Source organism: Myxine glutinosa, chromosome 1, assembly GCF_964187855.1.
Source record: "Myxine glutinosa chromosome 1, kmMyxGlut1.1, whole genome shotgun sequence".
Lineage (NCBI taxonomy): Eukaryota > Metazoa > Chordata > Myxini > Myxiniformes > Myxinidae > Myxine > Myxine glutinosa.
In genome coordinates, this window is record NC_136261.1 from 356786023 (window position 1) to 356798171 (window position 12149).

The 12149-nt window shown below is 46.5% G+C and overlaps 1 protein-coding gene across 1 annotated transcript in view; it reads right to left on the reverse strand.

The window, feature by feature from the left end:
* Window positions 1-1595: 1595 nt before the first annotated feature.
* POLN (DNA polymerase nu) overlaps window positions 1596-12149 on the reverse strand; it is a 94621-nt gene continuing 84067 nt past the window's right edge. Inside the window, exon 24 of the mRNA XM_068099144.2 lies at window positions 1596-2438. Within this exon, the coding sequence (XP_067955245.2) occupies window positions 2319-2438 (120 nt within the window). The 3' untranslated portion in view covers window positions 1596-2318. The remainder of the gene's footprint in view (window positions 2439-12149) is intronic.

Consider the following 12149-nt stretch of genomic DNA (forward strand, 5'->3'; position numbering starts at 1 on the left):
TCAGAGGAAAATAGATTTCTTCCGGTGATGTGTTTGAACCCTCCAGCACCAGAGGCCGTGACTAAGCTGGTAAAATGTGGCTGCAAATCAGGATGCAAAGGAAACTCCTGTAGTTGCCGCAGCAATAAACTCCCATGCACAGAGGTCTGTAGCTGTTTGAACTACGGCTGTAACAACAATGAACAATCAGCTCAGAACATTGTGGGAGATGAACACGAGGACTTGTAAGGTAAAACGGATGATTGTGAGACAGGAATATTTAAATATGGTCAAACAGGAAATTACATTACGCTATCATTGTTATAGCAATGTGGACCTTTGTGTAAAACAGTGGTAGCCATATTGGATTTTCTCACTATTTCTCACTATGGCTGGCATCCACCGATTTCAACGAATCAGTAACATGTTTCCCCAACGGCCTAGCATTACTTATGTGGGCATTACCACCAAAATGGACCTATTTCATCATTCACAATTTGTGTTATCAAGAACATTAAGTTTTTGTACTGTGGTTATTTAAGAAGTGGCGGCCATCTTGGATTTTTCCACCATTTTGAATTTGACTGCCATAAAAAAAAATAACCACCTTTAGAGGCCATTTTTCCCCGCAAAGCGGGGGTTGGCCTTTTTCGAGAACCGTGGTTGTTGTTGTTTTTTGGTCCCCTTTTTGAAGCAATGTTTTACGGCCGGATGCCCTTCCTGACGCCAACCCTTTTTGCCGCCTTTAACGACAAACAGGGAAATGTTGAAATTGTTTCAGAATTAATGTTATGCAGAAGCCGTTATGCAGAAGCCATATTGAAATTAATTGTTTTTGAACTCCTTGGTATTGAAATTATGGGTATTATCATTAATTTGGACCTCATACTGTGTTCAGAATACCAGTTTTAATGGAATTTATATATTTTGGTGGCCATCTTGGATTTGACACCCTTAATCCGTTTTAAAAAATTAACAACCTATTTTTTCGAACATGTGACACCCCAAAGACAAGGAATCAAGTGGAATTTTGCTTTTAACAAAAAAAAAAACACGAAATGACATAACAGCCTACACTATAGGGGCAATACCCCTGGCGCTCACCTGGTAGAATAAACAGTATTCTACACTGACTAAAGGTGATGAAGGTTGTGGTGAAGTTTCATTGAAATTGTGTGTGTAGTTTCAGAGAAGAAAGCAAATATCTGTTTTGAGGGGTCAAACCTGGACCCACTTTGACCCCTCAATACCCTTTTAAACTTCGATTTTCTTTATGCCGTGAACGAACTTCGGTACATCACGGGTGATGAAGGTTGTGGTCAAGTTTCATCGAAATAGTGTGTGTAGTTTCAGAGAAAAAAAAAATCCTATTTTGGGGGGGTCAAACCTGGATCCACTTTGACCCCCGGTAGACACCTTAGACCCCGACTTTTTTAATGCCGTGAGCAAACTTAAGTCACAACATAACAAGTATAATTTGTGCTAAATTTGGTCGCAATCCCATCAGCGGTTTCGGAGTAGAAGTTTCATGTGTTTACGGACGGACGACGCACCATCGCATAAGCTCCCCTGAACTTAGTTCCAGGTGAGCTAAAAATAGTAGATTTTAATTGCAGTTCATTTTGGGTCACATGACCATATATTGTGTTTTTTTAATAATAAGCAAAACTTGGTAAAGCACAGCTATAACAATAAAGTAAAGGCAGCAACACAACGCATTCTTTGGAATCAGAAATGCAAACAGCAGCAGACAATAAAAGTTTCAAATACACAGAATATTCCAAAATCACAACGCACATTTGTGAACAAGATTTTTTTCTTTCTTTTTTTCTTTTTTTTTGTATACCATATGTAAGCTAGATAAATCAGTGAGGGATAAGGGATGGGGAAACATGCACAATCACTCCGCAATTTGAAATTGGAGCTTTCAACGAACCTTCTCATCGAAATGCATACCATACCATTCTACCGTGACACTAAACAATGGAGCAACATAAACACAAAAGGGGAGGAAAAAAAAGGAACAAAACAAATTTTCTTTAAACATGGAACAAGTAACACCAACGTACAACAATGGTACATACTTTCACAATGTTTGACAAAGCCTCTCTATTGTTTCAGGCCATCATTAAATCAATTTGAGTGGTGGAGCACACAGGTAAGTGGGTACCTTTAAATAAACCGTCCTTGTGTTATTTTCATCCATGGAGATTGAGGATTCCAGGATAAACTGTGATAATTATTGCAATTAGTATAATACTTACATCTATGGTTGGCAACATTTTTCTGCAGTCTGGCAATAGTCCATTACGGATAAAGGAATAGTTAGCCGCAACTCATTAAATGTCTGTGTTTGTCACATCCGAAGAGCTCGTTCGCTGCACCTGCAATGGTGCCTCCTCTTCACCTTCAAGGTGAGCCCAAGATTTCCCCCAGGAACTGTGAATGGGCAGTGGGACCTGTGCAGAGGAAGACAAGGAGGAAAATTTGGCTGTGGGGTCCATGCAACCTTTTACAAACCCACGTTTAACCTGGGCAGGGACGGATCCCTCCATCAATGAATATGCTCGGTCACCTGACTTTGATTACCACTTCAAAACTTGGACAGGTAAAGGTGATGCAGGGAAGAGAAGTTTTGGCTGGGCACAAAACACCGGGGGTGTTTTAATTATTTTGGGGGAGGGATGGGTGGAGAGGATTGTTGTTGATTGATGAACAAACACCAACAGCACATCATTAATTTCATTTGATGAGATGAGACCCTCTCATGGACATCACTTTGCGTGCAAATCTCCTCTTATTATAATGGAGCAAAGGTATATGGTTATGTATGCATATATATTTATGTCACCAAAACGTCTTCTTCTTCTTCAAATATATATAAAACCGAAAAACACGGTCCATGAAGCCATGAGGTGTTGAAGCCATATGACTACATATCTATTAATTACATACCATTTAAACGTCAGTTGCATCCTGTCTATTAATTACGTACACGTCTATTAATTACGTTGTTTTTTTTTTTTGTTTTTTTTTTTGTATACAGAATCGAGGCTCGTGAAAGAGCTAACATTTATTTCACAAACAAATCAAACAGACAAACAAAATATATAAAAAGAGGGAGCGGTGGACAAGATGGGGAGTAAAGGGGAAGCACACAAACACAACATTTGAGAGCAGGCACATCGGGAGATGTGTGGGAGGGAGAGGGCTTGGGGGGAGGAGGCGTGGGAAGGGGGGGGGGGGGGGGTTGCAGAAGTATAAAACACAAGGACTTCCAGGACAGAAGTTGGTATTTCAAAAAAGTGGATTTGGGGTGAAATTAGTGGGGGTAGAAAAGATCAAGGTTTTGGATGGGGGAAAAGGAGATTTTTTTTTGATTTTTTTTGTATACAAGTTCTAGGCTCGTGAAAGAGCTAACATTAATCACACAAAAAGTCAAACCGACACATAAAACACAAAATAAGGGGAGCGGTAGACAAGATGGGGAGAGAGGGGGAAGGACACAAACACAACATTTGAGAGCAGGGACATTATACAGGTATGAAAGATTAACATCGAGAATCTTCCGAGGGACACACAAGAGGTACACACACGTAAGATAAATACCGTTTCGACAAAAATACAATTGTGAACAATTACTTAACTTCGAGCGTGCGTGAAGATCGTGGACATCTTCGAAAAACCGTGACCTCCCCGACAAGATCTCGCAAGATCTCGCGAGATGTTGACGTTTTGGCCTATGTTGACCTCATAAATAGTTGGGGGTTTGAATTCAATGACCAGGTATGTAAATCCTTTTCAAATTTCAAGTTAATTGGATGAAAATTTAGGATTTTAGAAACTTGGCCTATGTTGACCTTTTGGCCTATGTTGACCTCAAAAATACTTGGTGGTTGAATTCAGTGACCAGATATGCAAATCTTCTTCACGTTTCAAGTCAATCGGATGAAAATTGAGGATTTTAAAAATTTGACAAAGTTGGTGACCTTTGGCCGATGTTGACCTATTGGGCTTTTGACCCCAAAAACAATGGTGAACAATGGAGATGGTGGTGAACAGCTGTTTTAAAGACCTGGAGGGAGGAGTGGGATTGAAGAGAGTGAGGGAGTTTGTTCCAGAGGCGGGAGAAAAGAGGAATGAAGGAGTGAAGGTGAGCAGAGAGTTGAAGGAACTGCGCTCCAACGCGAGTCGAAAGAATTGACGCGACCAAAGACGGAATTCGTCCGAGTTGCTTTATTGAAACAAAACAGCTCAGGTATTCTGACAAGCCCGTTTATCGGGCAGCAATATATATACACATTTATGTCGGGAAGTTTGCCCGGCAAAAGCTATACCGGGCATGCCCGGGTGTCAAGGGCGAGCCTTGGAAAGGCGAGTCTGGACCTGCCCGGGCGTGTTTGGCTGCGGCCTGGCAAGTCGAGGCTGGGCATGCCCGGACGCTCTGGGCGAGCCCTGGAAAGGCGATAGCGGGCATGCCCGGACGCTCTGGGCGAGCCCTGGAAAGGCGATAGCGGGCATGCCCGGACGCTCTGGGCGAGCCCTGGAAAGGCGAGAGCGGGCATGCCCGGGAAAGACGAGACTGGGCGTGCCCGGGAGGTTCGGGCATGCCCGGGAACAGTGAGTCCCGGGCATGCCCGGGAGAGGCGCGTCTGGCCGTGTTCTGGCCGGTGCAAGGCGATTGTGTGCATCCAGCGGTAACCGCTACAGAGTCTTGATTTTGGCAGTTTAACCATAAGAGGGTTGCAGGCAGATCTTGTGCGACCTGTAGGAATATTTGGGGGCCATAGCCCAGAGAGAGCTGGGGGGGCAAGGCCGGAAAGGAGTCGGTAGAAGACGAAAAGACCACCAACCTGCCTGCGGTGAGTGAGTGAAAGGCCCTTGGAGTTAGCTTCATCGCGGGAGATTCCAATGATTCTGAACGCTTTGGTTTCAACAGCGTGAAGACGAGCTAGGTGTGAGGCAGGAACACCAGTCCAGAGGGAAGAGCAGTATTCCATTGAGCTGCGGATGAAAGCCTTGCATGTGGTGAGGAGCTCAGGTGTGCCAAGGAAGGACTTCGCACGACGGAGGATGCCCAGTCGGCGACTGGCTTTGGAGGCCAGATTTGAAATGTGGTTTTCCCAGGAAAGATCATGGCAGATAGTGAGACCCAAAAGCTTGAGTGACAGAACTTCTTGGAGAGGATTATTCAGAAAGTGGATGGGAGGGTTGTCCAGTCGGTCTTTTCGGATAGACATCGTAAGAGTGTGAGATTTGTCAGGATTGAAAGACATGTTCCACTTGTTTGCCCAGTCTGTGATTTTGTCCAGGTCTGCAGAGAGTGAGGAGGCTGCAGACTGCTGATCTGAGGGATGAGGAATGGAGCGATCGAGAGTAGAGTCATCACCAAAGAGATAGAGAGGATTTTCAAGAGAGTCAGAGAGATCATTGATGAAGACCAGAAAAAGCACAGGGCCCAGAACACTGCCTTTGGGAACTCCAGCCTGAACAGGAAGAGGAGATGAGAGAAACCCATTCAGGGCCACACGTTGACTATGACTAGAGAGGAAGTCCGCCAGCCATGCGTGGAGATTTCCATGGATACCAAAGGAGGAGAGTTTGGTGAGCAGAGCGGGGTGCCAGACCGTATCGAAGGCACGTGATATGTCAATGGAGCACTATCTCTCCTCACTCAAGAATGAACTCTCAAACCTGTCTCCCTTCCTCCAAATCCTGGTGGCGTCTGGTCAAATCCGTTTCTGGTGTTTGTTCCCCTTCCATCCCCTCCCTTACCTCAAATGGCCACACAGTTGACATCGCACGTGACAAAGCCGAATGCCTCAACTCTGTGTTTGCCTCAAAATCTTTAGTCCCAAACCCATCTCTCTCTGTTCCCACCTTTCCCAGTCGAACCCAACTGCTCCTGGACTCTGTGTCCTTCTCTCCTGACAAGGTGGAGAAGTTTTTATCAAGCCTCGACTCTGATTCTGCAACTGGACCAAACGGCATCAGCCCACGGGTCCTAAAATCCTGCTCTGCCGCTCTATCTCACCCTCTCTCTGTTCTTTTCACCCTATCTTTTGCTCAAGGTCATCTGCCAGCATCCTGGAAATCAGCAAACATTACCGCTTTACACAAAAAGGTGCAAAAACAGATCCTTGCAACTACAGACCAATCAGCCTGCTCCCAATTATCAGCAAAGTCATGGAATCCATCATTGCTTCGGATATGAAATCTTTCCTCTTCTCCAATGGCTTGATCTCTGATCATAAATTTGGTTTCAGACCAGGTCACTCTACTCTGGACATGCTGCTTCTGCTGTCTCAACAATGGATGGAGGTCCTCAATGCCAAACAGGAAATCAGAGCTGTCTCCCTTGACATATCATGTGCCTTCGATACGGCCTGGCACCCAGCTCTGCTCACCAAACTCTCCTCCTATGGTATCCATGGAAATCTCCATGCATGGCTTGCGGACTTCCTCTCTGGTCGTAGTCAACGTGTGGCCCTGAATGGATTTCTCTCATCTCCCCTTCCTATTCAGGCTGGAGTTCCCCAAGGCAGTGTTCTGGGCCCTGTGCTTTTTCTGGTCTTTATCAATGATCTCTCCGACTCTCTGGAAAATCCTCTCTATCTCTTTGCCGATGACTCCACTCTCTGCCGCTCCATTCCTCTTCCCTCAGATCGGCAGTCTGCAGCCTCCTCACTCTCTGAAGACCTGGACAAAATCACAGACTGGTCAAACAAGTGGAACATGTCTTTCAATTCTGACAAATCTCACACTCTTACGATGTCTCTCCGAAAAGATCGACTGGACAACCCTCCCATCTACTTTCTCAACAATCCTCTCCAAGAAGTTCTGTCGCTCAAGCTTTTGGGTCTCTATCTGCCATGATCTTTCTTGGGAAAACCACATTTCCAAGCTGGCCTCCAAAGCCAGTCGCCGACTGGGCATCCTCCGTCGTGCGAAGTCCTTCCTAGGCACACCTGAGCTCCTCACCACATACAAGGCTTTCATCCGCAGCTCAATGGAATACTGTTCTCCCTTATGGGCCGGTGCTCCTGCCTCACACCTAGCTCGGCTTCACGCTGTTGAAACCAAAGCTTTCAGAATCATTGGAATCTCCTGCGATGAAGCTATCTCTGAGGGCCTTTCACTCACTCACCGCAGGCAGGTAGGTGGTCTTTCTGTCTTCTACCGACTCCTCTCCAGCCTTGCTCCCCCAGCTCTCTCTGTGCTCTGTCCCCCAAATATTCCTGCAGGTCGCACAAGATCTGCCAGCAACCCTCTGATGGTAAAACTGCCGAAATCTCGGCTCTCTGCTCACCTTCACTCTTTCATTCCTCTTTTCTCCCGCCTCTGGAACAAACTCCCACACTCCATTCAATCCCACTCCTCCCTCCAGGTCTTTAAAACAGCTGTTCACCACCATCTCTTATCTTCCCCCATCCAAAACCTTGATCTTTTCTACCCCCACTAATTCACCCCAGATCCACCTTGTTTGAAATTCCCACTTCTTTCCTGGAAGTCCTGGCAGTGTCCATATGTTTTATACCTCTCCCACCTCCCCTTCCCATGCCCCCCCCCCCCCCACAAAGCCCTCTCCCTCCCACAGATCTCTCGATGTCTCCATGTCTCTCGGTCCCTGCTCTCAAATGTTGTGTTTGTGTCCTTCCCCCTCTCTCCCCATCTTGTCTGCCGCTCCCGATGTTATATGTTTTATGTGTCGGTTTGTCTTTCTGTGTGATTAATGTTCGCTCTTTCACGAGCCTCGATCTTGTATACAAACAAACCAAAAAAAATAAATAATATGGAGACAGCTCTAATTTCCTGTTTGGCATTGAGGACCTCCATCCATTGTTGAGAAAGCAGAAGCAGCATGTCCAGAGTAGAGTGACCAGGTCTGAAACCAAATTGATGATCAGAGATCAAGGCATTGGAGAAGAGGAAAGATTTCATATCCGAAGCAATGATGGATTCCATGACTTTGCTGATAATTGGGAGAAGGCTGATTGGTCTGTAGTTGCTAGGATCTGTTTTTGCACCTTTTTTGTGCAAAGCGGTGATGTTGGCTGATTTCCAAGCAGATGGCAGATGACCTTGAGCAAAAGAGAGGGTGAAGAGAACAGAGAGAGGGAGTGAAAGAGCGGATGAACAGGATTTTAGGACCCATGGGCTGATGCCGTCAGGTCCAGTTGCAGAATCAGAGTCGAGGGTTGGCAGAAGCTTTTCCACCTTGTCAGGAGGAAAGGACACAGAGTCCAGGGGCAGCTGGGTACGACTGGGTACGGTGGGTACAGAGAGGGATGGGTTTGGGACACAAGATTTAGAGGCAAACACAGAGTTGAGGCATTCAGCTTTTTCACGTGCGGAGTCAGCCGTGTAGTCGTTTGAGGTGAGGGAGGGGATGGAGGGGGAACAAACACCAGAAACAGATTTGACCAGACGCCACCAGGATTTGGAAGAGGGAGACAGATAAGAGAGTTCGGTCTTGAGAACGGAGAGATATTGTTTCCTGGCTCTCTTGAGGGTGGACACACACTTGTTTCGGGCTTTGTGAAAGGAAATGAGATTTCCTTCCGTTGGATTTGCTTTCCAGGAGACGAAGGCAAGTTGTTTCTGGGCAATAGCCTCACCACAAGATTCCGTGTACCATGGACGGGAGGAAGGGTATGACAACTGAAGACGAGATGGGATAAATCTGTGCATGAGAGAGAGCAATTTACTTTGGAAGAATTCCCAGGATGAGTTGATGTCAGAGGCGGTAGAGATGGGAGACCAGTCCAGATGATTGATGGCTGCTTGAAGACCGTGCCAGTTGGCCTGAGTGAAATGCCAGACTCGTCGACGCTGAGGAGGCTCTCTGAGAATGGTCAGAGAGATGTCCACTTTAACAAGCACATGATCAGATGAGCCGATTGGAGCAGAAGAAGAGCAGCAGACATTTTCAGGGAAGTTAGTCATAACCAAGTCCAGAAGAGAAGATGCTCCGTTGACTGAGATCCGGGTCGGGAAATTGACAGATTGTGTCAGTCCCAGTGAGTCGCAGAAGTCCTTTGCTGAGGAGCCATGGCTGGTGAGAGAGGTACCCACACCCAGCCAACTGGCATGGTGACAATTGAAATCACCACATATGACGAAGAGAGAGTTGGGATGGGTAGATAGAAGTTGGTCCATATTATCAGACAGCGAGATGTAGATGGAGTCATCACTGTTTGGTGGACGGTACAACACACATATGAACAAAAGGTGGGAGCGAAGGGGAAGCCGTAGCCAAAGGTATTCCTGGGGGTGAGGTGGAGAGAGGGCAGTGCAGGGCGAGTGAGGAAGAGTTTTTTTAATAAAGATAGCAACCCCACCTCCAGGACGAGGCTCAGGTCTATCATTCCGGAGGAGAGAGTAACCTGGGAGAGATACCAAGGAATCAGAGACATCATGAAGGAGGAAAGTTTCTGTTGAGCAGATCACGTCTGGTTTGTCAGAAGCAACCTGTATGGAGAGAACAGTCAAGTTTGAGCGAAGGCCCCGGATGTTTGAGGTCTATACCGTTAATGAAGAGGAAGGGGGAGCATCGGATACAGAACAGGGGGGGGAAGGGTAGGGTAAGATGTGGAAGACGTCCCTGTTTGGTGGACGGTACAACACACATATGAACAAAAAGTGGGAGCGAAGGGGCAGCCGTAGCCAAAGGTATTCCTGGGGGTGAGGTGGAGAGAGGGCAGTGCAGGGCGAGTGAGGAAGAGTTTTTTAAATAAAGATAGCAACCCCACCTCCAGGACGAGGCTCAGGTCTGTCATACCGGAGGAGAGAGTAACCTGGGAGAGATACCAAGGAATCAGAGACATCGTGAAGGAGGAAAGTTTCTGTTAAGCAGATCACGTCTGGTTTGTCAGAAGCAACCTGTATGGAGAGATCAGTCAAGTTTGAGCAAAGGCCCCGGATGTTTGAGGTCCATACCGTTAATGAAGAGGAAGGGGGAGCATCGGATACAGAACAGGGGGGAGGAGGGGTAGGGTAAGATGTGGAAGAGGTGGAAGAGGTAGGGAGATCTGTTGAAGGTGTGTCAGAGATTTCAGAATAGCTTGGAGAAAGGGAAGAATGGGGCGGACAAAAGGTTTGATGGTGATTGGGTGAGGCACAGTGAGGTGTTTTTTGAGGAGGGGGAAGAGCGAGGCAGAAGGTTGGGGGAGATGAAGGTGAAAGTTGGAAGGGGGAAGAAGCGGGGAGGACGCTTTGAGGAGGAGGGGTGAGAGGGGATTCTAGGAGGGGGGGGGGGGGAGCGAGGAAGAGTCTCGGAGGGGAGGGGTGTGGGGGGAGTTTAGGAGGGAAGGGGCAAGGGGGGAGATTTGAAAGGGATGGGTGATGGGGAAGATTTGGAGGGGAGGGGCAAGGGCGAGGATTTGAAAGAGATGGGTGATGGGGAAGATTTGGAGGGGAGGGGCAAGGGGGTAGATTTGGAGGGGAGGGGTGATGGGGAGTTTTGGAGGGAAGGGGTGATGGGGAAGATTTGGAGGGGAGGGGCAAGGGGGAAGATTTGAAAGAGATGGGTGATGGGGAAGATTTGGAGGGGAAGGGCAAGGGTGAAGATTTGAAAGAGATGGGTGATGGGGAAGATTTGGAGGGGAGGGGCAAGGGGGTAGATTTGGAGGGGAGGGGTGATGGGGAAGTTTTGGAGGGGAGGGGTGATGGGGAAGTTTTGGAGGGAAGGGGTGATGGGGAAGATTTGGAGGGGAGGGGTGAGATTGGATTTTAGAAAGTGTACGATTAATGGGAAACGAACATTTATTGCAAAATGAGTTTCTTGTGACCTTCGAGTCAAAAATACGTTTGAGGACGCTGAAGGAGGGGTGGAGTGCAGGAGAGTTTCGGGAATGTAGAAAAGAGGAACTGTAAGAGATGGAATTTTTTTTTGGAATGAATAGATTTGGTGAGGAAGTCGAAAGCATCCTTTTATAGAAGAAGAAGAAGAAAAAGGTGTTATAATATACGACAGAATACAGTTCTTCAGGGGAAAGTTTAAACATTTTTAAATTGAGCAGTGAAAACTATCTGGGGAAATGGAAATGGGGGTGAAACACGTGATCGAAGAATGAACGAAGAAATAAGAACAACGAATAAGAACAGAGAAGGAATTTTTTTTTTTTTGAGTTGAGATTTTAAACAAAGAAGTATGGGGTGAAAGACTGGGACAAAAACAGAGAACGAAAGTAATTGCAGCACAATCGATGGACCGCTGAGAGAAAAACAAAGCCTCAAGGTCGGACACGGTAGCCTACTAGGTCTCAAAATACACGACACTAATTAACCGACGATTTTGTATACATGTATGAAAAATTAACACCGAGAATCTTACTAAAGACACAATATAGGTACACACACCGATAGATAGATACAGTTTCGACAAAAACACAATTGTGAAAAATTACTTAACTTCGAAAGCGTGGGCGCATGGACAGCTTCGAAAAGACGTGACCTCGCCGACCAATTCTGTTGGAATGATTCTGTTGGAATATACGTTTCGACCCTTTCGACTGCTGAGAGTCCTGAGTCCTTTGAAGGTCCTTTAAGTTCCCCAAGACACTTAAGACCACCAAGACCCATAGGACCCAACATAACGCGAAGACCCAAAAGACCTACTGTGATGGCTCACCAACTCTTCAAAAAAGACACCGTGGGATATTTAATGCCCACCGACTTTAACACACGATGATGCATCACCCTGCCTGTGAAACACCGGGATGACAGTTTGTAGCTCGGTCGAGATTCCAATCCAGGCTCGACGGCTTTGAGGTGAGTGTGCGTACCTCTCGGCTACCCTGTCAACCCATTTAAAGTATTGAACCTAGTGCAGTGCTGCCAATGGGTGCTGCATCCAGGAGCATGATGTCCTTCAGATGTGGCTGTAAAGACAGCTGCCCTATTTGCATTTAGGTTGTGAACGTTAAACATCTGACAGCATCTCTCATAAAAGAGTAGGCCATTGTAGGTGGTGCACTGGGTTGATGATGCTCAATTTTAATAGGATATGCATTAAATTAGGGCCTTAAGCTGAAGTGGTTGTCTGATTTCTATCAGCAGAAACAGTGTGTGGCCCTTGATGCATTGTCTCACATTTCCTTTTAGACTGGGGTTCCACAAGACAGTGTCTTATTCTTAATCTACAACAATGATCTGTCTGATTATCCTCA